The 27,981-nt window shown below is 35.4% G+C and overlaps 1 protein-coding gene across 3 annotated transcripts; it reads left to right on the top strand.

Moving 5' to 3' along the window:
* The first annotated feature begins 528 nt into the window (after window positions 1-528).
* Window positions 529-26,039, top strand: LOC111046397 (AP-1 complex subunit mu-1). Of its 3 annotated transcripts, none has more exons than XM_022331941.2 (3): window positions 529-656; window positions 21,010-21,182; window positions 22,709-26,039. In XM_022331941.2, the coding sequence occupies exon 3, from the start codon at window positions 22,866-22,868 to the stop codon at window positions 24,135-24,137; it is 1,272 nt and encodes a 423-aa protein (XP_022187633.1). In that variant the 5' UTR covers window positions 529-656; window positions 21,010-21,182; window positions 22,709-22,865; the 3' UTR covers window positions 24,138-26,039. The 3 variants fall into 3 exon arrangements, with proteins under 3 accessions (XP_022187633.1, XP_039279817.1, XP_039279818.1); XM_039423883.1 differs by having other exon boundaries at window positions 555-789; XM_039423884.1 differs by having other exon boundaries at window positions 574-755.
* The last annotated feature ends 1,942 nt before the right edge of the window (window positions 26,040-27,981 follow it).

Raw genomic sequence — 27,981 nt, forward strand, 5'->3', positions numbered from 1 at the left:
GAAAAATAAAACAATAGCAATGATGAAGAATTTATAGACAATTTTAGCAAATAATATTTTTTATAATACAAATTCAGCATACAATATTTTCATAGTTCACAAAATATTACAATATGAGACAAATTAATGGAATGGAATATGGATACCTATATTGGATCTATGGAAATAAAATATTTATTATAATATTACCGAAACTTATATTTTATTAATTGGCAAATAATGATAATGAATCAACCTAAGCCTGCATGAAACATGACCGATGAAAATATAAAAATACTTATGTATGAAAAGAAATATTTTTATCTGGTGCATGCAGATTCGTACATCCATAAGCACTGCATGAAACTACCATACTTTGAATATTTTTTATTGCTTCAATAAAAAAAATATTATCATTTGAAAAAGGCTCTTTTTCTACACAGCGAATACAAATACCTGACTTCTTGCCCGAAATTTCTGGTAGCTACACTAGCGCTGTGGCATCATAGCGGATATCGCTCTTCTTAATCTTATTCTCTATATCAATGGAATATACAATAGGCCGTGTCTATTCTATAACTGGTCTAAGAAGCTGTAACTGACGAACTGGCAAAAGTGGCAAAGGCAAAATGGCGATGGCGATTTGGTTTTTGTAAATTAGAACATTAGAAGAGATGGTAATTGAATATTGTATCAAATAATCTTTTGAAAGTTGTTCTTATCATTAGCTTCTCACTTTATGATAAACGTGAAAATATCTACACACAGTAAACTTGGTCAGTGATTTTGTGATATCTTCGATTGAAATTGGTAACTACCCTAGCTATTCCATCTTTAGTTTCAACGTAAAAAATAGACCAATAATTAGTATACATATATCAACAGTTTGTGGCTAATTCAGTCATTGAATTTAATATGGATTACTTGAAAAAATAATTCCAAGTTGACGCTCACTATGTTTAATAATTAGTTACATTAAGTTATCAAGCTGCAGTTGTTTCAAACTTACAAGATTGTATAAGTTGCAGACCAACTCATTTAAGATACTCATTATTTCTTCAGTCAACCATTCACGTAATTAAACGATCTTTTTAAATATGGAAACTGTGGGGGCACTTTAGTTTATGGGCCGCGGAATCTAGCATTGATACCTACATAGATCAATAGAGGAGGTTAAGACGAGATCAACCATGTATAACATTGTTGTCGATTTCCAAGGATTAGGCTAGCTGAAAAAACATGGCGGAAAGTTCAAAATTTTTATATTAATTTTTATTTTTAATAATTTTTTCAAGCCTACAATTTGTTTTAAACTAGTGCAATCTTATGTAAAATTTGACGAGGAATCCAATGAAACTAATTTCAGGTTAGTACCTTCAGTAGTTTTTGAGATATTGCAAAAAATGTGCGAAAAAGTGCAATTTTTTTGTTTAAAAGAGGTGAACCTGTTTGCATAGTGATTGATAGGTATTTTAAACTATTGGATTTAGTAGAATGATAAATTCTATAGAAAAAATGTCCAGTCACTTGATTGCCTCAACTCAAAATTGTTCGTGATATTTGGGAAAATAAAAAAAATTGCACACTCAATACTCTTCAATTCTCAATATTTAATTTTTTTACTACTTTTAGTGACTACTGAATTGGCTAAATCTCATTGGGATTTTTGCAGGGAATTCATTAAAATAGATTTGAGGTTGGAAAATTTTTTAGACTATTAAGATATTTGGAAAAAATACATGAAAATGTAGTATTTTAGCCTTAGAAGAGTTCAATATGTTTGCATAGGCATAGTGCAGACCGATATTTAGGATCACATTTTATTCAGCTTCTAATGTAATTCAGAAGCTTTAAAAGACTGAAAATAATTGAATCAAATCAAGCTTTTTCCTAAGCCAAGCTTTCCCTAACCTAAGCTTTTCCCAATCTTACCTTTTTTCCTAACCTAAGCTTTTTCCCAATGTAAGCTTTTCCTAAGCCAAGCTTTCCCTAACCTAAGCTTTTTCCAATCTTATCTTAAGCTTTCCCTAACCTAAGCTTTTCCTAACCTTAGATTTTTCCTAATCTAAGCTTTTCCCAACCTAAGCTTCCCCTAACCTAAGCTTTTCTCAAACGTAGCTTCCCCTAACCTAAGTTTTCCCCAATCTTAGCTTTTTCCTAACCTTAGATTTTTCCTAATCTAAGCTTTTCCTAACCTAAGCTTTTCTCTTACCTAAGCTTTTTCTAATCTAAGTTTTACTAACCCAAGCTCCTCAAACCTAAGCATTTCTCAGACCCAGCTTCCCCGAACCTAAGCTTTTACTAACCTAAGCTTTTACTAATCTAAGCTTTACCTAACCTAAGCTTTTCCTAACCTAAGTTTATCCCAGACCCAGCCTTCTCTAACATAAGCTTTTCCCAACCTAAACTTTTTCTAATCTGAGCTTTTCCTAACCCAAGCTTTCCCCAATCTAAGCTTTTCCCAAACCCAGCTTCCCCTAACCTAAGCTTTACCTAACCCAAGCTACTCCTAACCCAAGCTTTTCCCAACCTCAACTTTTTCCTAACCTAAGCTTTTCCTTATCTACGTTTACTCAACCCAAGCTTTCCCCAACCTAAGCTTTTCTTAGACCCAGCTTCCTCTAACCTAAGCTTCTCCTAACTTAAGCTTTTTCTAACAAAAACTTTTCCTAACCCAAGCTTTCCCCAGACCCAGCTTCTCCTAAACTAAGCTTTTCTTAACCGTAGCTTTTTCCTAACCTATGCTTTTCCTAACCTTAGCTTTTCCCAATCTAAGCTTTTCCCAACCTAAGCTTTTTCCTAACCTAAGCTTTTCCTAAGTTGAGCTCTTTCTAATGCAAGTTTTCCTAAACCATCTTTCCCTGACCTGAGCTTTTCTCATACCCAGCTCTTCCTAACCTAAGCTTTTCCCAACCTTAGCTTTTTCTCAACCTGAGCTTTTCCTAACCTAAGCTTTTCCCATCCTAAGCTTTTTTCCTAATATAAGCTTTTCCCAAACTAAGATTTTCCCAACCTAAGCTTTTCCTGACCATAGCTTCTCCTAACCTAAGCTTTCCCTTATCTAAGCTTTTCCTAACCTAAGCTTCCTCTAACGCTAACCTAATATTTTCCTAATCCAAGCTCCTCCTAACCTAAGCTTTCCCCAATCTAAGCTTTTTCTTACCTAAGTTCTCTCTAGGTAGCAAAAAATGGAGTTGCAATATTTTTATTTGCCCAAATATCTCGAACAATTTTGAGTTTAGGCAATCAAGTGGCAACTGGACATTTTTTCTTTAGAAGTTATCATTCTATTAAATCCAATAGTTTAAAATACATATCAATCACTATTCCAACAGGTTCACCTCTTTTAAACCAAAAATTTGCACTTTTTCGCACATTTTTTGCAATATCTCAAAAACTACTGAAGTTACGAACCTGAAATTTCATTGAATTCCTCGTCAAATTTTACATAAGATTGCACTAGTTTAAAACAGATTGTAGCCATAAAAAATTATTAAAAATAAAAATTAATATAAAAATTTTGAACTTTCCACCATGTTTTTTCAGCTAATCCTTGGAAATCGACAACAATGTTATACATGGTTGATCTCGTCTTGACCTCCTCTATCGATCTATGTAGGTCTCAATGCTAGATTCCGCGGCCCATATACTAGAGTGCAGCCCAAACGGTATGACTAATCCTATGTAATAGTAGTAGACCTATTTGTTAATAGTAATAATCTCTGACCCAACCTGACTATTTAAGAACCTTCCTCTTCCTAGCGTACAGGGAACTTGACATGGCTAGCAATACTTAAATCGCTCATACCTCAGGTTTCAAAAGTATTGAAATGTAATAATATTATTGATCTTGATGACTTTGTTACATCTGTCTCTACAATTGTCATAGGCTACACCATTTCATCGTAGCTGCAATGTTTTGAAAGGTACCGGTAGCCTATTCATTTAAAAACTAAAATAGCATTATATTACTTTCAGGATTGCATAGCCTAGCCTACATCTTTTTTTTCTTGGATATTTTATATTAATACAAATTTGATGAATAAAAAAGAGGCTAAGCTCTAGCCGGTGAGCCCCCCCTGTTATCTCAGTTATTATTGAAAACAAAGAATTAAAAGAACAGATTTACGTTAGGCTATGCTTTAAAGATCATTTAAAATTAAATTATAAAATGAGATTATTCGGAACTTTCTATCTCCAATGAATACTGAGTTATGATTTTTCAAAAATGAGTAAAATTTGAAGAAAAAATCAATTTTGATGAATTTTAGTTTTTGATCAACAATATCATCCGATTGTTATCATTTAGATGTATAATTCAAAATCCCTCTAGACGTACTTTTGTGCTCTACAATCTGAGATCAGGTAGAGCGCTCTATCTTATAAAGATTTCCAGGTACACCTGACAACAATGCTCCTTGTATTGTGAAAAACACCTAATTTTCAGCTTCAACCATCATCACCAACTACATTGTCCTCACAGTCGAGACCGACGACAGTCGAGGCCTGCGACAGTAGAGGACTCTTTTCCAGTCCTCTACGATCGTAGGTAGTCGAGGCCTGCGACAGTAGAGGACTATTTTCTAGTCCTCTACGATCGTAGGTAGGCCTCGACTGTCGGAAGTGTACGAAAATTGAGTCCTCTACTGTCGCCTAACGCAGGTGACATTTGAGGACTCTTTTTTAGGAGACCTCTGCGGTCGCAGGTCTCAACTGTCGGGGCTGTTCAAAAATTGAAGAGGCCTCAACTGTCGCCTAACGCAGGCGACATTTGAGGCCTCTTTTTCAGGAGTCCTCTACCGTCGCTGGCCTCGAATGTCGCAGGTCTCGACTGTCGGGCCTGTACAAAAATTAGAGTCGCTTGCAGCAGACGACAGTTGAGGACACATCCTACTGCGATACCAGACTGTACCTGTACTAATGGGTCAATAGTGTATTTTTATCTAGTGTATAATAGATGTTATGAAATACATTTTGTAATGATTATAACATCTGATTTGTTGAAAACCAAATAATGGAAACTTCCTTCATGAAAAAAGAATATGAACTTTGAAGGATGGTAGGGCTTAACTTTAAAGGATTTTCAGAACGAAAATGGGCCTATGACACTTGTCGGTATACAGGCCATCTTTGTGAAGAATTACAGCTTAATCAGTCAAGTATTTCAAGCGTGATGAGCTCACAGACAAACAGACAGAAAGACAGACACCATCTATTCTCATATATAGATAGAAGATAGATTGATGTATAGATTTGTCAATGAAGGAGGCATAATGCAGTAGTAATGGATTCACATTACTTAAAAATATGTTTAGGAACCACCATCCAAGTACTGGAATGTATATCATATCAAGACTTGACCACCTTTGTTGACGAAACTTAATTGGAGGGTGGAAAGATGCGGGTTTCTTCATTTTGCATGCTGAACTTAATAGAAATAAAAGTTCATATATTGACATGAAACATTTTCCAATGCATAGTCAACATCAAAACAATTTAAAAGTTGAAAAATTAATAAGCTTCAGAGAATCGAAAATGGTTGTTACATAGTACGATGAATAGAGTAATAACCTTCTTATATAATCTAGGAAGTTGATTTGAAAATCGCAACTTTATATAAACATTCTTCCTTAAAAATATTTTTTACTGTGTTTTTGAAAAATATACCCGAAAGATCTCTAACAATTACTATATATAATCAGATCAAATATAATATTATATTTTGTACCTTTTTAAAGCCACCTTTTTTGAGATCTTGCAATTTGTAGAAATTCAGTTCTAAGATTATTCCTGTGCCTAGTATTTATAACTCGCACTTCGCGCTCGGCAGGGGGCTTCGCCCGCGGCACCCCTGAAAATGTTTTTCTGGTTTATAATTTATTTTTGTTTTTCTTTGTAATTTGGTAGTGTAGACTCTTCTCCTTGTGACAGGCTACTTCTCTTTTCTTCATCCCTAAAAAGCAGTGCTCAATGACTCTGACTCACAACCGAAAGTACGAAGAGGACGCGCATCCTACCTGGCTGAAGGTTGGTCATGAATCATTTTCGTGAGAGTACGAACAGAGCGCGCTTCATTTCAGTATGTGCTCTCTTCGTACCTCACTGATTTACCCTTCTGACAGCTTGACAGATCTTCGTTCTCCCTGATAATACATATAAATATACATGCTACTACTTATTTTCTAGTTTTCTTCAATAAACCCCTTCAACAAATATCGACGTGTTGAGGACCGAATGGTGAATATTGAAAAATATTAAAATTGTAGATTCCTGTTAGTGTTCTCCAATTATTGTGTTGAAGTGATTTGATTCAAGCCGAATTTATTGATATGAATTCCAGTGAACTTCGATTTATGTTAACTGTTAATTATATTTTTGTGTTTAATTTTAAGTGTTAATTTTATTTTCTGACTGGAGTACGATTCTGCTAAATTACTTCAAAGCTGTTTGAAAGCTGCAATAATTTCAACAACATGGAAGTAATCTAGACTTCTATGTTGTTGGAATTATTGCAACTGAAATCATGTGTCGGCACATAAAGTCTGTCCGTCTGACAGTCTGTGTGATATAAAATCAAAACAATTTTTCATCTTATGCACTTCCAATATTATTTCTATATCCTGAAGGAGTGAGTCAATTTTTTTGTCCAACGAACTTGACCTGTAAAAAGGTTTGAAGAATTCGTGTTCAAAATTTGAAGCTGATTGATCAATTCTCTCTTAAGTTCTTGTCGAACATAAAAACAGGCAGAAAACGCCTTCAGTAAGTCAAAAGTGAGAACTTCGCTAACGCTCGTTCTAATGTAGAGACTTACCTACGTTTCAAGCTATATATATCAGCCTGAATTTTGAACCCTTGTCAACACTAACTTGTCAAACTCGAATCGTAGAGGTACGAAAAGAGCGCGCATCATTTCAGAGCGCGCTCTCTTCGCACCTCATTGATTTACCCTTCTGACAGCTTGACTCTTGCATGCGCGCTGTCTTCGTTTTCCCCTCACGACCTGCTATCTCTATAAAATATTATTGGTGCAGCTTCTTACTTGTGTTGACATTACTCTTTCAATAATTGTTAATGGACAGATACACATTGAAAGTAAACGCATGTTTGTTCTACCTGTAAACTTGAATAATTTCATTTTTAAACTATGACAGAACTTTATTGTACTAGGCTAGGAATTAAAAATCTATGGTGACCTTACCGTACGTAAATATAACAAGGTAAAGTTATAAAGTCTCCTCCCCAAATTGTCAGCCTCATCACCACTTATCACTATTAATTTTTTGAATAATCTTCATTTTTAGTAGAAGATTAAAGATTGATGGTGGGTGAGTTTAAAGATTAAAGATTGATTGATTGGGTGGGGATGATGCCCTGCCAGCCACTTGTAGTCGGCGCCTATGATCATTGTAATTTCTCGCTATTCACTACATCTGTATCAGCAATAAAAATGAACTGTATACTGCACTCCATATTTTTAAGTCGAGACGATCTACAATGTAAACATACATGCGCGTGTGAGAGTCGGATTCTCGGAAGGCTGACACATTCTAGCTAAAATCTCTTTGTTTTCATTCACCACTTGAGAAAGTGAAATTTAAGAAAATTTCATACAGTAGAACTTTTAACATTCTTATTATTCTTCTCGCTCACCTGAGTGAATGAAATATATTGGTAGATGTAGAATGAATATTGAAGAAAACGTTTTAATGATGAAGCAATTCTTTGAATATAATTATTATGATGTCCTTAGAATGGGTAACGTTAATGATCTACTTTGTTTTTCGTCATGTTTAGTATTGAAAATGGATAAGAGAGAAGAAAACATATTCATGGAGAAGGAGAAAGGAATCAGACGAAAAGGGATTGGGACAAATAGTAAATAGATACATGGAAAAAGTGAATTTAATGGGGATAGAAAAATTGATAAAAGATAGTGAAACATATTGAGCCTGGTATACAAAAAGAGGTAATGTAACAAAGCATGAAAATAATACAGAAGAATTCCAAGGTAGCTTGTACGGGAGGAGAAAAAAAGGTGGAAGAGGAGAACAAGAGAAGAAGAAGGCAGGAAACAGAAGAAGAGACATGAGGAGGAAAGGAGATGACACCGAAAAACGAAGGGGAGAAGAACAAGAAAGGAGGAAACAAGAATCAGAAGAAGAAGGATGATGAGAAAATGAAAAGAAACGGAAGAAGAAATAGAAAGAAGGAAGAGTGTACTTCTCTGAACAAAAATTGTGAGGATTATGTTATAGGATACAACATAATAAGTTCAGATAAACACTCTCAATTTGTAATCTTCCAAATGTACTAACAATAAGAAAATTTGAATTAATAATCAATCCGTCTTATTCAGTAATTGATGGAGTAAATAAGAGTGTAATATAATAATAGCCCGAATATAATAGTCCGCCGACTTGCCTTCACGGTCGACGAATCATGTACCTTGGCGCAAAAGTTTGGCCAATTGCGAAGAGTGCCAGAAATGCTAGTCGAAGTGGGAAATTTGAATCGATCTATCGGCGCGCCAGTTTTTGAGCTGTAGATCGTGAAATTACCTACGAATTTTTTCCAAGAAAATCTCACTACACTATCGATAAAATGAAATATTGAATGATTTAGCTGAAAACTGAAAAACATTGTAACCGGAGGAGGTAATTTTAACCCTACACCACACCTGACATCATTTCTGCAACCGGTGACATATTTGTCTCTTTTGAGTTAACCTTCCAAAATATGAAATATATAAGAGTACATGTGGTTTGATAGCCATTCTTGCAGACTATACTACCGCTAGCCACCAATGTAAACGGAGGGGGGTTGTTTATTCTCTTCTATAATATTTACCAAAATTATGCTATCAAATCTCTATTTGAATCCTTGATTGGCTGGGAGCTTTTAGTGGATTCGTTCATTCAAATGCACAGATTATCATCATCAACTAATTGTCACCTATTCTAGCAGCTAGCAACTACGAGTCAGGAACTTCAATGAAAAATACTAATAAAATTTAACTTCAGGTTTATTGAACTCTAAGTAAATAGAACGAATCAATAAAAGTCAGGTAACATGTCAAATTTTCAAACAGAACAAAGTGATTCAGCAATTGATTCACAAAAAATATATTCAATTCCAATCTACACATTTTGGGAACCTGCTAACTTGCTGCATTTAAATTTGGGCCTCGGTCATTCTATGAAACTAAATTTTGAGCTTAATAAGAAAAATAACAAAAGTTCGGCACTCACCATTTTAACAATATTCAAACTTAGACTCTTCAGAAACACTCACATACGCTTTAATAAAACTCACTATACTTGAACTCACACGCACAAATAATTTCCTGATTCCACTCCTACTAACTCTATAAAATTTGGTTCCCTATTCAACTAGATAAAAATTACTGATAACTGAAACATAACAATTTGTCCCTCTGAATGGGAAATGGGCCCATTCAGAGGACCGAGGCTCGCACACCGTTACATGTTTTCCCAGTTACGTCTCAATTCCAACTGTGGCCTTTTCACTTAAAATTATTCCCCCTCCACGAGCGTTGAGCATAACTTCCAGTGGAAAAGCCAAAGCTGCAAAAGGTCAATGGTCGTACAATTCCCAAATACAGTAGCTTTTTCGACAAGAAATTGAAACTGCATTTGAAAAATGCACGAAAATCGCTTTAATTTTGACAACTGAGCAACAAGTTAGCAAATTCAAACAAGACAGAGTCAATTCTCACACTAAAAACGCAGGGTTCAACAAACAGTAAAATCAAAGTTCATTTCAGTTCAAAAACCTGAAAAACAATATAAGATACACAAAAACAACTACAATACTACCCTCTCAATATCACACTATTACATTACCCCCTCCCCTAAAAAAGACGATTTCACCAAAATTTCATTCACTCTTAATTTGCTTTCACACTAACACTTGACACTATTATCTGGTCGACATGAAGCCTGGAGCTGGGACCTGTAACAGCCCTTCGATATGGATGGGGGTGGTCGAAGAGATGCATCCATGCACCCGACGGTAGTACCCAGACAACTCAGCCCGTGGTAGGTGGTTGACATCAGTGCAAACTGCAATACAGCTGTAGGTCAGTTCTGGCAGTCGGAAGCCAGTCAGCTGTTCGCTGGCCTCAGCGACATCAGGAAGTCAGCATCCTCCCGGAACAGTGGACATCACATCAGTAGTAGCAATGATGTCATCGGGAGTGGGGCATAGATGGAATGGCCCCATCACTCTTGCACACAGTAGCCTCTTGTAGACAGGCCGTGATATCCCAGAAGACAAATCACTGTTTCTTCCAACAGGAACTAACCTTTTCAACTGTTATCACTCAACATTTCATCAAAACTCACAACTTACATGAGAGTTGGGTGTGCCAGACCCAGAATAATTTACTAACATTGTAGCTCAAAATAGAAATGACCGGGCCCTTTAAAATTAATTCAACTCAAAATATTCACTTTTCACATAAGACAACAATAAATTTGAACGCATGATATATTTCCTAAAACTTCAAATAATTTCAGTTCAAAAACCTGAAAAACAATATAAGATACAAAAAACAACTACAATACTACCCTCTCAATATCACACTATTACAACATAATTTATCTTCTGAACATTCAGTAATCAATTGAAATTATTTCTATTTTTGTCAACTTTATTATATTCTAGTATTTTCAAGCTTGTTAAGTTTTTTCTGGAACAATTCTCTAATCTATAAATTTGATGTTGTCGGTGATATTTTTTCATAAGATACGTAATTATAATTCAATACCGGCAATAATAATAACTGCAGAATATTTTTTTCAATGCGGGAGGTTTTAATAAAAGCAGCGAATCAAACAATCTCTCTCACACTCTCTCCAGTAATCCAGATAGAGTAGACATGTATTTTTACTGTACAGACATTGAATATGTGCCTAACTAACAGGATCAAGGATTTATATTATCTGAGCTAATGTCACGACGACTCAGGTAACGTTTCTCATCTCGAAATATGAGCAGACATGGTGAACTTGAAGACTGCACAATACCAATACAAATGAATTTATTCTGCTGACAACATCAATAATTATTATAGACTCAAAGAACTGGGAAGAACTGAGATTTGTGTTTTAATGGTCAAGTGCAGTTGAATCTATCCAAAAATACTACCAATACCGTTCCAACCTATTCCGCTTCATTAATTCCATACACTTAACTCTTATAATAATTATCATGCATCATCTTCATTGTTGATTGTTTATCATGCATCATCTTCATAGAATCTCTTTTGGTATCATAGAATTCGAAACAGAGTTTGTGGTAACTATAATCTTAATCAGGAAGTTATTCTTGACGCAGAGTTGATTTCTAACCATGGTAAGTTGGAATATTTTTCAAAACCTAGATTTGAATACCAAAATCAATCTAAATATTTACAAGCATTTGATCTGATTCCTTTTAATGATAACTTGTCAAATCCTTTCAGTGGAGAATTATTGAAAATTTATGATCAAAAACTTGAAAGTATCAATGGTTATGTGAGTTTAAAATCTGTATCCCACAATCATCTGCACATTGGAAATGGTGAAAAGAGGAAGGAATAGGGTGATGATGGGGGAAAGGGAACTTGGATGGAATAATGGAGAAGAAAATGGAATTGAATCAAATTATGAAATTATAAGGAAAAACTTGGAGAACGAAATGAGAATGTACAAAAAATGAGGAGAGATGAGAAAGATGTGGAAATGGAAGAAAGTCAAGGTATGAATTTAGAAAGAAATGAAAAAGAAATATTCGCTAGTATTGGAAAAAGTAAAAATGATAAGAATAATTATAGAATGAAGAATATGTATGAGTTGATGCATACTCAACAAAGAGAAGAAAATTAATGAAAAAGTAATTCAAAGTACCCCAACTGCGAAAGAAAGTCAGTCTCATCAAGCAATATTGCGTGTAATGCAGTGTTATGTTTTGTTCACGTTCGTTTCATCTTGTGTATTTTGTTTATGTTTGATTTATTTTCCATGTTTTGTTTATGTTTGTTTTATTTTCCATGTTTTGCTTATGTTTGTAATCCTTTTCATATTCATTTATTTTATGGCTTGAGAGCAAGCCAATTTGTCAGAATGGCCGAGTGTAGGATATGAGATTGTAGCGATGGTAATTCTATTTTAACGTATGATGATGTTATCATCATATGAAAGTAATCAGTTGTGAAGTTGCAATACTTATTCATCAGATGGAAGGAATAATGGGATATAATATATAATTCAATTGCTGGTAAATACATACTAATTATATAATTCTTTTGGTGCTGTCTGCCATTCTGGAGGGCCTAGCGCAGGCGACAGTTGAGGCCTCTTTTTCAGGAGTCCTCTACAGTCGCAGGTATCGACTGTCGGGGCTGTACAAAAATTTGAGAGGCCTTAACTGTCGCCTAACGCAGGCGACATTTGAGGCCTCTTTTTCAGGAGTCCTCTACCGTCGCAGGTCTCGACTGTCGGGGCTGTACAAAAATTAGAGAAGCCTCAACTGTCGCCTAACGCAGGCGACATTTGAGGCCTCTTTTTCAGGAGTCCTCTACCGTCGCTGGCCTCGAATGTCGCAGGTCTCTACCGTCGCTGGTCTCCATTTTCGCAGGACTCTTCTGTCGTTTGCCTCGTTCGACATCGACCCATCTCATGAACTTGTGACATTGTGCGAAATATCAATGTGAGGACATTGTATTGGTGATGATGATTGAAGCAGAAAATTAGGTGTTTTTCACAATACAAGGAGCATTGTTGTCAGGTGTACATGGAAATCTATATGAGATAGAGCGATCTACATGATCTCAGATTGTAGAGCACAAAAATACGCCCAGAGGGATTTGAATTATCCTATACTATTAAACTAGCAATTTCTGTTTATATGTTCAGATGTTTGGATGTTTATATGTTTTTATTTCACCGGATCTCAAAAACGGCTCTAACGATTCTCACGAAATTCAGAACATAGTAGGTTTATAATATAAAGATTCGATTGCACTATGTCTCATCCCTGGAAAAACTCTGAAGGACATTAAAAGGATAATTTATTCTTGGAAGAACAGATTTCGTGATCTGTTGATAACAGAAGATGCGTGTGCCTGTGTGGGAGATCAGCTGTGTAATCATTCAAACAGCTTACCGTATCTCGCGAGAAATATTATCCAGACATTTTAATAGACTATCAAAATAATCTGATCTGTTGACATGACATGGTTTATCACTCTAAATTAGAGTATATCTTAATACTAGCCGTCAGGCTCGCTTCGCTTGCCATATCCCTCTAGCCAGGGGGCTCCGCCCCCTGGACCCCCGACTGGATCGTCCAAAAATGAGATCACCGGGCTCGCTTCGCTCGCCTGCATGTAGACCTCAGCGGAACCTCTGTACCGAATTCTGGACCCCCGACTGGATTGTCCAAAAATGAGATCAGCGGGCTTGCTTGGCTTGCCTGCATGTGGACCTCAGCGGAACCTCTGTACCGAATTTGAACGTATTATGTCAATTTGATATCGAAAAACACCTGTTACTATATCAGAGTATCTTTGACGAACAAAATTCTTCCACCTCAGCTAAACCTGTGTACTGAATTTTTCTAAATATATTTCCATCAATATTATTGGAAAAGGTGAGGAAACGCAGAAAAGCTGAGAAAACGCTAATTTTGGGCGTATCTTTGGCGTTATTTCAAATTCCCTCTAACACAACATTATTGCACTCCAGCTGAGCTTCTGTAGTAAATTTGAACATTTTCTGTTTATTTGTTCTCGATAAAGCTGAGAAAACGCTAAAAAACGAAGATTTTGGGCGTATCTTTGGAAATTTTTCCAAATCCGTTCTTATTGCGCCTCTAAAGGGCCAACTGAACACACCTACCAAATTTGAAATGTTATGTCATATTTTTATCATATGCTAGGACGATCCAGTCGGGGGTCCAGACTAAACGTCTGGCTAAACGGATATGGCGAGCGAAGCGAGCCTGACGGCTAGTAATATAATATTCCCAGGAATAGCTCTGATTGAAGTAGCAGTACCCAATCAATTTTTCCGCGATAAATCAGGTATTTAGGAGGTACTGGATAAATTTCGTATTTAGGAGGTCCTGGATAAATGCATTTCAATCTTCAACTTGGTGCCAACCTAACAAAGTCAACTCAACTTAATGCCAACCTGACAAATTTTTAATTTAGTTACCAGAATAACTGTTTCAAAGAGGTACTCTCTCTAAATTTTAGTTCTATATTAACATATGGTATGGACATTTCAATAATAATTTTAAGATATTAGAATAAGAAGAATATACATGCTAAAAGACGAACTTTAAAACCTTAAAAACCACCCTTAGAGTTAAAATATCGCCAAAAGATTTCTTAGTACACCTCTGAAGGGCCAACTGAGAGGTAAAAAAATCCAATTAATCTCAAAGTTTTCTTCTTATCACAAATTGAATGCAAGGAAACTTGACTAATGTAAACGCCCCTTTAGTGTTTCAATTCTATAAAATATGTACGGTAACAGTGTATGAAGTTAAATTTACTTGAATTCAAGTTTTCACAAAAGTAAAAGTAACCTCAATGTTAAAATATCATTATGAGGTAAAAAATCTAATTAATCTCAAAGTTCAATCTCAAAAATTCAATTAAATTGCAGGTACAATAAATATTTATGTCATCAATTATAGAAAAAATGTATAAGGTAGCCTTCAAAATCAATTCCATTACTAATAACTAATTTTTATTAATATTTCAAGAATGAATCAAGCTAATGTTTCATCTTTGAACTCTGAAAAGTGGGTAAAAATTACAAAATTATATTTTTGAGACGTTATAAAACCCCTCATGAGTTAATGAACTCAGAGTACCAACTTGTTGATTTGCGGTACTAACCTTTATTTACAGTCAAATGGTAATTTTCCAGGAAACAGCCCCGAAAGTTTTAGTTTTAGTTTTATTCTAAGTCATTGACCAGCGCTGCTGGTTAGACTCTCAGGGTAAAACATGTCACAAAAAAGTTTCAAAATGTCATCTCACTATCAAGAAATTCACTCAGGCTATAGAATGGATGCTCCACCAAGAGAGATTTCGATACTGCTCGGAATTGTCCATCACTTCCACTATCCTTGTTTGACCCACTCTGGCAGCTTATTAAACATTTTGAAGGCAATGAAAGGATAACACCTCTGAGTCCTTGCTAAACGGCATCTTGGCATGTTGATGAGGTGAGTCTGACGGGTTCCATAGCCATGTATCTCACCACGAGTATCAGCACCACCAGAGTCTCTTGTATTTTATTCCCAGCTCTTCTCTCTTCTTCTTAACATGGACCTTCCAGCGAAGCTTTGCATCTAAAGTCATACCTAGGTACCTGGCATCATTGGAAAATGGTACTATTTGATTGTTAATGGTTATTGGTATGGGTTGAGCCCTCTTGTTGGTGAAATTGATATGAACTGATTTTGCTTCATTGAGTTTAATCTCCCATTTTGTTGTCCAGTCTTCAATTTTTTCGAGAGATCTTTGAAGTTTTGCTGTGGCACTTTCAATCTTATAGCTAATATTGCTGTGTCGTCGGCAAATGTTGCTATTGTATTATTCTCGAGACATGGTAGATCACTTGTAAACAGAAGATAGAGAATCGGCCCTAAACACTCCCTTGTGGCACTCCTGCTTTTATTTCTCCTAGTCCAGAATAAGCATCTTCATGGTTCACTCTGAAGTATCGTCCAGTTAAATATGAATGTAAGATGTCTGTGAATTGCTTTGGAAGTAACTTTTCAACTTATTGATTAGTCCTTCATGCCAGACTCTATCAAAAGCTTGAAGCACATCCAGAAATGCTGCAGAACAAACTTTTTCTCTTCCAACGACCTTTCTATTATATTTACAATCCTGTGTACCTGATCAATTGTTGAATGTTTTTTCCTGAAGCCAAATTGATGATCTGGTATCAATTTTTTCCTTTCAATAATCGGGCTCAGCCTTTTCAACAATATTCTTTCAAACAGTTTTGACATTACTGGAAGCAAAGATATTGACCGGTATGATGAGATGTTGTGAGGCTCTTTTCCAGGTTTTGGGATCATTAGCACCTCAGCTACCTTACACATGCAAGGAACATATTTGAGTCTAAAAACGGCATTTATAATATTAGTTAATTTCACTATAGCTTTCCTTGGTAAATTCTCCAATACTACTCCTGTTATTAAATCAAATCCTGGTGCTTTTTTTGTATTCAATTTTTTTATTTCTTTCTCTACTTCATCCAGTGTAACATGTCTAAACTCTTCGCTCTCCTGAATGAAGTCCTTTTCAATTTCTAGCTCATCATGATTGTGTGGTTGAAATGTTTTTACCAGATGATCAGCAAATGCTTGAAATTTTTCTGCATTGCTTCTAGTCCATGAGCCATCCTGTTTCCTAATTGGTGGTGCATGCTGAATGGGTCTTTTCAATTTCCTGGCTGCCTTCCAGAGAGAGTAGTCGGTGCTTTCATCTCCTGTTAGATTTCTCAGATAATGATTCATTGATTCATTCTTAATTTGATGGATTTCTCTTTTGAGCTGTTGAGTTAAATGATTAAGTTGCCTTTTATCTTGTGAAGCTCTTGTTTGTTGCCATTTTTCCCTAGCTCTCCTTTTTTCAGCTATCATTTCCCTCACTTCCGTTGGGTAGCTATTTCCTACAGTTCTTCTTCTTAGTTGTGGGGTGTTCTACCAGGCTGCCTGTTGCACGTCAATGACAAATTTTTCCAGTTCTCCATCAAGCTGTTCCATGCTTCTCAACGGTACATCAAGGATTGTTTTTTCTTCCAGCATCTGTTGAAATCCTTCCCAGTCTGTACGGTTATTAACAAGCCCTGGCCGTTCATTTTGTTCTTGTATTATAGTTTCACTCAGCTGTAGAAGAATTGGAGAATGGCCAGAATCAAGGTCGAAACTTTTCTCAATACTCAAGTAGTTAAAACTCACATTTTTAATTAAGAAGAAATCTATTAGGTCTGGAAATTTTTGCATATCTGAGGGCCAGTAGGTTGGTTTTCCGGTAGAAATGGCCTTACAACCGTACTCTATAATAGCCTTATAGAGCTCTCGGCCTCTCGTGGTTGTTAAACGTGACCCCTAAAAAACGTGTTTTGCATTAAAATCACCTCCAAGAATGAATTTTGTACCCAACATCTCAAATAAAGCTATGTATTCTCCTTTTCGTATTGAATGTCTGGGTGGGCAGTAGATAGCAGCCACAACTAACTTATAAGTTCTTGTTTGAACAGCTACACTAGTTAATTGCACTCTTTCAGACTCATATTTAATTTCTTCATGATGTTGAATACTATCCTTGATGATAACAGCACTTCCAGATAGAGGATACTCTTTTCTTGCTTGTCTAACTTACGTAAAATGAGCTTCAGCACCTGATTAATATCTCCCTCCATATTATCGAACTAACAGCTATTCGAATTAGAGCCTTTGTTTCCTACAACAGTCTGTGCAAATGTTCTTCTACTCAGAGTAGGCACACGAATTTCTACCTGCTTAGTATTTTTATCTCCAAGCTTTGTAGTTGGATTTTGACTGATTGAGCTCGTGGGAGTGTTTGAGTTGTTTTTGAGCCGCATTTCTGATTTTCTGCAGTTCAATAGCTACAGTACAGCTACCCTCTATAACCTGCAGGGTGAGCTTCTCCGCAATGGACACATTTTGGTAGGACATCATTGGATTTTTGGCAGTCCCTACTTAGATGCTTTGATCCACATTTCACGCATCTTGGTTCCATGTTACAGTAACGTTGGGTGTGACCGTAAGCCCGGCAACGCTTGCATTGGGCTATCAGTTTTGTCTTCCTTATATTTTCAATTTCCACCTTACATCGTTTTTAATTCAAATATTTTTTTGATATCTTCCTCGCAGTTAAAGGATACCAGGAACATGTCCAATGGTTCCTTAGTCTTCCATTTGAGTTTATTTACCACTTCCAGGACTTTATAGCCTTGATTCTTCAAATAATCAAGTATGGTATCTGGACTACATGAATGATGTAGTTTCTTTACCATCACTCTGATGGGTCGAGACAGTTTATTTTCGTATGAATGCCACTTATAGCCAGTATCAACCAATTTTTTCGTTACGTTTCTATAAGTATCTACATCTAGAACGTTGATTTTGAATGTTTCATCACTGACTAGCTTTATTCTAAACTTGTCATCTGCAAAGACACTGTTCAAAGTTTTCAAAAACGTATTGAAATTTTTTATATCGTTCACAATGATAGGAGGCGGGGGCACTACTTTATTCTTCTTTTCCTTGGTGTGCTGGCTGTCAGTTGCTGCACTGCTTGTTGATGGCTGGGGGGGAGGGCGAAAGCGAGGTATCCATCTTCCTTTTTTTGAATTTCTTGATTTCACTCGAATCCATTTAGTCTCCTTTGCTAACTCTTCTTCATCCGTAGAGAAATGTAGCTTCTTGTTTTCTTCCTTTTCGGCAGTTAGTTTATCAGCTTTCAAATTTCCTCCAACAGTAAATGACTGAGGCTGGTTCTTACTCTCTCCATTTTTCTCAAGAAGAGAGATTCTTTTAATCAGTTGCTTTAGCTTCGTTTCAAGCTCTTCATTCTTGATTTGCATTATTACACATTTATTTTCAGCTTCCTTCCAACTATTATACAATATTTGTTCGGTCGCTGTTCTTAAATTATTTGGGTCGATGACCTTTTCCGGCGTTGACTCCTTTGTAGGGATACCTGCGTTTACACTACCGGGTTCCATTTTTTCTTCATTCGTTTTGACTTCTTCTTCTTCATCTTCTGTTGCCTCTTCTTCAAACTCGGGAATAAAAAATTTCGACGGTCTGACGAACGACATTTATGTTGAATTTAAAATGTTTATTCATTATTCAGCAAAACGATTGTGTCGCGAACATTGACCGGCCTGTCTAACCGGGACGCTCGAACGCGCACTCGCGTACTGTAATTTCGCACTTTTCGACAATTTCGCGTAGGCCTAATTCCACTAAGGCGCAGATACGGAACTATCGAAATATAACTATTTTTACTACCACTATACTACACTATTCTATTAACACTACAATGCTCTCGACATGCTACCGCTACGACGTCTAAACGATATGACCAAGGACGATATTTAAAAACATATTGAGAGTGCCATGTAATTTTGGGGTTACTATCAGCCTTACCAATTTCAGCATCCACTATAAGTGCATCATGATCAGCAACCAGTGGGTTTATCACATTCACATGATAATCAGATCGATCAATATTTGTAGCCATAATATCCAGACAGTTTTGTCCTCTAGTGAGCTTAGGGTCAGAGACAAAAAGGCCAAAAGATCTCAGCAAGTGAATCACAGCATTTGCCTCTCGATCACCAGTCAAGTTGAAACGCACATTGAAATCACCATCAATTAGGATTTTGTTACCTCCACCTCGCCTGAGAACAAAACCAAGACAAGCCTTAAGCTTATTCACAAAAACTTCAAAACTTCCATTTGGTGAGCGATACACAAGTACAATCGAATCATAATACACCAGCTTTGAACAAGTCACCTCAAAATCCAACTCCACACAAAAACGGCCAACATCAATATTGTTATATTTGATAGAATTTTTTACATATATACTCCTCCACGGTCAATCACTTGTCTATTGAAACAGTTGGTCATTACAAAATCATTTATTACTTTATAGTGGAGAGCCTCCAACTCTTTCATCCAATGTTCACTCACACACATACAGCATCTAAGTTAAAAGAGTCCATACATTCAACAAGAAGATTGTATTTCGTCCTGATACATTGAACATTTATATATACAATTCTGAGATCATCAAGCAAGGTAGGGTTACCAGTGCTACTTATGATGCATTCTCTAAAAAAATTGGCTTACCAGATTCATTAGAAGTGCTTTCATTTTCGGTAACATTACTGTCATTTCTGATAGGTAGTCCTACATTACGTGGAGTATTTCTGTGTCTTTTGCAAATAAAACTGTCTTACTACTACACCAAGTGGCCAGAAATCACAATTCAGTAGATCATTTTGGTACCTACGATCAACACTCACTTTAAAGCTTAAAAGAATTTTTCTCGTCGGTTTCATATGTATTTTGGGGCGCTAAATTTGAATTTGAAATTCGCTGACATGCCAGAGAGCTGCTTCACCTCTAAAAACCCCCAAATTTGGGGACTTTCAATTTTTCCATTTTATTTCGAAAACCTCGGGTTTTATAAAATTGAAGACAATAAAATGTCCAATAAATTAAGTGGTCGCTCAGGATTCTACGATTTCCAGTTTTGGAGCTACAAATTTTCAAAAAAGGGGTATTTTTCAAGTTTTTTTTTTTTTTAATTCTGGAAACTCACTACTTTCACTCTTTACAACGTTACAACGTGGAGCATTATAGAGTAATGATAAAAAATTACATATGATGTGAAAGTGCAATTAATTCTGAACAGGATTCCTCAGAAATTTTGAAATTTAGTTTAGAGGGGAGTGGGAGTACTAGCAAAAAAAGAAAACCATGCCCTACAGCCAAAATACAAGTTTTCCATTGTTATAACCTTCGAGACCTTCCTAACTTGAAAATATTTTTGATCATATTTATTATACAAGGGTTATGTTCTATCAGAATCACCCAGCGGGAGGCGCTTAAGGACAACTCAAGGATCAAAACTTGCATATGAAACACTCATAACTTTTGACACAATGATCGGACTTTCTCGTACTACAGCTCCTTCTTCTCAAATTTCAAATTCGAATTAAGCGCCTTAAAATACTTATGAAACAGACGAGAAAAATTCTTTCGGGGATGTTTCCAGAAAAATGATCATTTGACTGGACCATCAACTACTCTCACATTATCAAGAAATTCGTTGTTTTTATTATTGAAATATATCTTCTCTATTCCATGTGCGCCTAAATTTTCAAGTGTAAACCTTTTCATTTTACAATTTGTATCTGCTATCTAAAAATACCTTTTTATTTATTTTTTCAGGAAATGGTGAATGTTATATCAGGCATTGATCTTGCTCGTCTACCTGTGAACGAGGAAGAGCATAATTTTGGCTCCTGGAATATAAAATACAAAAGTAGTCATATCCTTCACTCAAAATGTATTGAAGCCGAGTGCTCAAAAGATGATTCTTCCAAATGCTGTATCTTTTGCAAGTAAGTTATTGGAAGTTCTTTTTGTCATCCCATGTTTAATTGACAACTGTTGTTAATATTTCTTCTATTGGTTTTTTCTTTTTGAAATTTAATAGATTGCACTTTCCGAGCCATGAAATAGTTGATAATTTAGTTTCTTGAACATCACAAATATTTCCAGTTCAATATTGATTACAAAATTAGACCGCTGTACAGTAATGTTACAAATTGAGACAAATGCTGCATGCCTTGTAATAATTACTCCAAAAGGCAAATCGTCAACATTATGAAATCAAAAACTTTTATGTTGTCAAATTACTATTGAATCATCTTGCCTATTTCATTCACGCAATTGGAAGCGGTTTCATTTACAAAACTGCAATTTAAGTAAATTATTGAAACTAAATCAAACTTAGTTGACGATCTTGAAATTACTTTTTGCTATTAGAAAAATATTAAAATATTGAAATTATCAATTTTTTTTAAATAATCGATTTCTGTCTAAAATTTAGCCGTATGAAAGTTGAATTGCGAAAATTGTTGAATCCTTTCCTCATTTACTTCGATAACGTATATATATACAAATTTGTCAAGATAGTTAATAGCAATACCCTACCTAATTTATTTAATTACAATAACACTTAGTGTAGTTATTATTGACTATATTTGAAAGTTTCAGTTCCAATATAATTTATATATGCAGTATTTTCATAATTGAATCGATTAAATTTGTTTGGATGAATAATGACTGTGATGTTAGACCTATGTGTCACTGTGTCTCTCATTCGTAATTCTGCCACCATTGCTCTCGAATCTATCTAATCTATTATTTAATTACTACGTTGTTATTGAAATTAATTTAGAGTTGTAATGAGAATAATCAAAACCTCCTTAGTGAAGGCCTAACGCATTATTCATAAGTAGAACTACAGCTTTTGATAAGAGTACTTGACTAGAATGTGCAAAAACATTTGGCTTTTTAATTTATAGTTCAAATGAACTTCCAATTTATATGTTTTTTCACACACGATCTTATGACATGAGAGTTGCTAGTATTTCAGATTGTCTTGAGAACATCGAATTTCCAAAATAATTTCTTATAACTTGATGAACATTTTGTGACGGACTCAATCTCATTCTCAATCTCATTTATTTGAAATTCATGAATTTTGATAAAGTAGAACATATTGAAATCGAATTGAATGATTTTATGATGTGAGGATTCTTTATTGTGCTTGGAAAAATGGTTTACTCAATTGATTTTATTTTACAAAAATTCGAATTTAATTATATAATATTTCACTGTATAATAGGCCTATTATCAAGTTTCCGATTTTATCATTATTATTCACTTTCCTGTATGTAATGTGTTCTGTTGACTCAGCATTAATTACTATGAACTAGATCTATATATTTGTTAAATTACGTTGAATATTTAAAAATATAATATTGGTGCTTAATTAGAAAAAATAACCCAGCACATTTGTATTAATTTTATAGAGGAATTTTCATGATATCAGCAATTCACAGAATGATGTGTTTTACAGGTAACTGGACTGAATTATAAACAAAAACTAATTGAACTATGAAAAACTTGAGTGGTGGAGTGCTTTGTCATTTGAAAGTGGTTCGTAAGTAGATTCTAAACAGTGATTATTGTTCTGCTACCAGTGACTATTGTGCGTTGATTACCAATTCTTCAACATGTCGGTCTCCGCAATCTACATTTTGGACGTGAAAGGAAAGGTGTTGATTTCTCGGGACTATCGAGGGGACATTGAGTTGGGTGTTATAGAAAAGTTCATGCCATTGCTGATGGAAAAAGAGGAGGAGGGTCATGGTATGACTCCCGTTCTTCAAACAAGTGAATGCACATTCTCATATATTAAACACTACAACTTATACATTGTGTCGACTACAAAAAAGAATGCCAACATTGCTCTTGTATTTGTTTTTCTTCATAAAATTGTTCAAGTGATGACGGAATACTTCAAGGAAACCGAAGAGGAAAGTATTCGAGATAATTTTGTTGTTATCTATGAGCTTCTTGATGAGTTATTAGACTTTGGTTACCCTCAGACAACGGATAGTAAAATCCTTCAAGAGTATATCACACAAGAAGGTCATAAGTTGGAGATTCAACCTAGGATACCTATGGCAGTGACAAATGCCGTATCTTGGAGATCAGAAGGCATAAAGTACAGAAAGAATGAGGTGTTTCTAGATGTGATAGAATCGGTGAACTTGCTGGCTAATGTTGTTGGAAGTGTGCTTAGAAGTGAAATAGTGGGAGCAATCAAGATGAGAGTGTACCTGTCAGGGATGCCAGAGCTCAGACTGGGTCTCAACGACAAGGTGCTATTCGAGAGCACTGGTCGAGGCAAGTCCAAGTCAGTCGAGCTCGAAGATGTCAAGTTCCACCAGTGCGTTCGACTGTCAAGATTCGAGAATGATAGAACAATATCTTTCATTCCGCCCGACGGAGAGTTCGAGCTGATGTCATACCGGCTGAACACACACGTGAAGCCGCTGATCTGGATCGAGTCGGTGATCGAGCGGCACGCGCACAGCCGCGTCGAGTACATGATCAAGGCCAAGTCGCAGTTCAAGCGCCGATCGACAGCCAACAATGTGGAGGTGGTGATCCCGGTGCCGGCCGACGCCGACTCGCCCAAGTTCAAGACGACTGTCGGCAGCGTCAAGTACGCCGCCGAGCAGAACGCCATCATCTGGACCATCAAGTCGTTCCCCGGCGGCAAGGAGTACCTGATGCGCGCTCACTTTGGCCTGCCCAGCATCGAATGCGAGGACTACGAAGGCAAGCCGCCCATCCAAGTCAAATTTGAAATACCCTATTTTACAACGTCCGGCATCCAAGTCAGGTATCTCAAAATTATTGAGAAGAGCGGTTATCAAGCTTTGCCATGGGTTCGATACATTACTCAAAATGGAGACTATCAACTAAGAACCAATTAACGTCTTAATTTGATTGACTGAAACATTAATGATTTTATCAAATATAGTCAAGGCAATTTTTTATGAATGAAATGCTATTATTGACACTATAATTCATTTTTATTCTCAGTGTGTTGTATGTATTAATATTATCTTTATCCAGTATATCTTGAAAAAATGTTATTTATTTAATAAAATACAATTGAAAATGAAATATTTCTTATAGCATTAATTTTAGAATGGTTTTTATTCTTTATTATATAATAATTATATCGTGAAGTCATCTCTGGGAAATATCACCGGTTGCTATTTTCTATGTAGACTCCATCTTATTAATTATATTATTAGTATGTGAATTAGTTATTGCTCGAAAAATTATTGTTTGACAGACATCAGATAATTCCTTACTTTCGAAATTATAAATATTATTTTTGAAAATACTGTTAAAGTTATAAGTGCCATTAAAATAATACTAGCTTCACAATCTTGGTTTTATGAAAGCTAATCAATTTTAAAGTACGGTACAGGAGAAACTAGCCAAAATGAATAAGATTGATTCATCATAAAACTCAATGATAAAAGAAGCACCAATAGTCCAAAATGATATTTCGTTATATTATCTATCTAACCTGATTTGAAATAGAAATGGACAAGCAATTGATACGCACTTTTATTTGGAAATAAGTGGATTACTTATTTGTTTAATTAGTGGAAGAAATTGTTTAATTCGCGGTACCAACTATTTTCCGTTTGTGCTACCACAGCTTGTTCCATCCACATAAATTTACTTCAATTCTTGGTAGTCTTGTAGCTACTACACAATACTTACACTATAATTTATTTATTTGAGGATTTGCATTGTAAATGCTCCATCTACATTTTCTATTTGGGTATTCTTTCTATTATTAGAAAATTATTTGTAATTAGTTTTACTTTTCTTATCATTCTTTAAAACTAGATAGAGTATTATTATCGTTAGTGGAAGTTTACTCAAATTGCAAGTGCATTAATGATTACTATGACATTCGATAAAACCTGCTTACCAAACGTCTTGCACATTTACCTATAGTGTTCAATTAATGCACTTTTAATCATGAATGAGTTAATATTGTGTCAAGATCAAAACTATATTCATTATTGTACATTCAATTTTATAATTCATAAGAGCAGTAGATTTCCAATATTTTGACATTAAAAAAATTAAGTTTCTTATTGCATTTATGCAATTTATTTATTTGATGGAATGTAAGCCGTTTCAAGCTTAAAGTATGTCAACATTTCAAATTGGAAAAATATGTCAACATTTTCAAAAAAAATTTTTTTAATTCTATCTCTTAGTTGAGTCAAGTTATAACGAAAATATTCTAATTTAATCAATGACTCATTACTTTTAACACTTTAGTCTTATTGTAAGTTACGACAGAGTTTATTAAATAAATTTTATATTCTCGATAAATATATTATTATTTCTATTATTTAAGCCAATTTATGATTAAATTGTAACACAGTATAGTGTTGATAGAATTAAATTATTGCTAATACCCAAAGTTGAGGCTTCTTACTTAATGTTGAAAAATGGTGGCAGAATAATTCTTATCTTTTATTGTTAATTTATAATTTCTATATTGTAAAATAATTTTACAATATAGAAATTAAATATTGATAGATACAGTGAACATTTTATATTGAAACCTAGGTGTCTTGAAAACAGTATTTTATAATAGTTCATTGTAATATTTATTTGCAAGTATTAAATACTGATTCGGCATCGGATGTTTTGAAAATAATGTTAATTTTGAAATATGTTAAGTTCATGACTCATTTAATCAATAAAGTGTTTCATGGTCATTGAATATTTTTGATTACATATTGACTTCGCCTTTATTTTGTCAAGTTTTGCTTCTAATAAATTGTGATACCGTATTACAATTTCTTGATTTTCTACTAATTCAACTCCAATTTAACGATTTGTATTTTTAACTTGGCTGCATGATTTGAAGAAAAAAATGTTATGGTATGTACCCATAGCCCAATCAAATAGTACATCGGACCAAACAATAATTAAGGTAATAGTAATAGTCCGGGCGCAAATGTCATGAGTAAGGCACTCCGTGGTGGAAGATGTCTCAATCTCTTCGTTTGGTCTAGCATATTAAGGATCGTGATGATAAGTCGAAATCACAGGCAAACACCTCGGAAACAAGATGACCGCCAAAATTTTCAGGGTTTTGCTATATATCGCTTTTATTTCAATAACCGTTCAAGATATTCAACCGTTTTTTTAGACGAAAATATTTTCTAAATCTTCCTCTACAATTCTTGTTTCTTAAAATTTTCTTCTAAAACGCATATTATTTTAGTTATAACCTTCAAAAGCCCAAAATTTTTTTCTAAATTTGTTCAAATTTCATTCCATTATAACTCTCTTTGTGCAAGAGATACAGAGAAATTTTAAATCAATGAAATTTAGAGCGTTTTTCAACTTTGGAACGATATATCTTCATGCGCTGTATGTCTAGAAATGAGTTCTCCAGCGCCCTTCAAAGAAAACCCTGCATGATTTCCGGTGCGTTTTTCCATACCCATAAGGTATCAAGCTAGAACTATAAAATCGATTCTTTCATGACTACTTTAAGATAGAGAATTGCAAAAAATGGTTCCAATCTCTTCGTTACAGCAAGACGAATAAGAATATTGTTGATGGAAACAACGGAAATATTCGACATCATTGAAAAATACAAGATGGCGGTCAAATCAATCAATCAAATTTCATTTATTCAAGTAGTTGCATATAAAAGACAAGCTTCACAACATAGAATCGTCACAATCAATAATAAACACAGAAAATACAATAGTGCAAGTAGTTGGTGTCACAAAGTAAAATTGTGACGGGGAAATATTGCTAAATAATTAATAATATTATTGAAAGACGCTCAGCTATCAGCAAAGCTGGCTGAACGCGGAGATAAAGAGGGTACCGATGGCGCACCATCTTCCGTGCATCGAGGAGACAATTCTCACCACCTCTGGCGGCGGCACATCTCCATCCCCTCCACTTTGGGAGAGTATTTAAACGCTGGACGAGCCCCAGACCAGAGCATTCCGCTCCCAACCTTCTTGCTCCTTGTACAGCGGCCCGTTGGCTGCCGTAAGTCCCTGTCCTCCTCTCCTGGTACAGCGGCCCGTTGGCTGCCGTACGTCCCTGTCCTCCTCTCCTGGTACAGCGGCCCGTTGGCTGCCGTACGTCCCTTTCCACCTATCCTCCCAGGGCACAGCGGCCCGTTGGCTGCCGTCCCTATCCATCCATCCTCCCAGGGCACAGCGGCCCGTTGGCTGCCGTCCCTTTCCACCTATCCTCCCAGGGCACAGCGGCCCAGCAAGTTTTTTATTGACATTGACATTTTTTATTGACAAGGTCATTATTGACAGAAATTTTTATATCGCTTGTTATTCAGTTATTGTGAGAAATATCGGATTGGTTTTACCAACAAAGTGTTCAGAATTAACCAAACTATGATGTTCAAGAGAATCATCTCATTTCGACCACACTTTCCATTATTTATTCAACTTCAAAAATTTGAAACATACATTTTTCGGGGACAATATTTTACTTTTTGTGTAGTTGAGAAGTTGATATTGTGGTAATTATTCATATTGAATGAAAAAGACTAAGAAATTGTCAAAAAACCACTGATTTATCAATTTCTTAGTCTTTTTCATTCAACAATATTTTACTTTCCACTCTGTATATGTATTTGCAGTAGACAAACACTAGTATTATTGGCACAGTGTCGTAAAATATTTCCAAAGCTCCAAAATGACATCTGGTTGGAGGCTGTAAGTCCATATTTTACGTCATCGGAAA

The sequence above is a fragment of the Nilaparvata lugens genome, chromosome 3, assembly GCF_014356525.2.
Source record: "Nilaparvata lugens isolate BPH chromosome 3, ASM1435652v1, whole genome shotgun sequence".
In the NCBI taxonomy this organism is placed as follows: domain Eukaryota; kingdom Metazoa; phylum Arthropoda; class Insecta; order Hemiptera; family Delphacidae; genus Nilaparvata; species Nilaparvata lugens.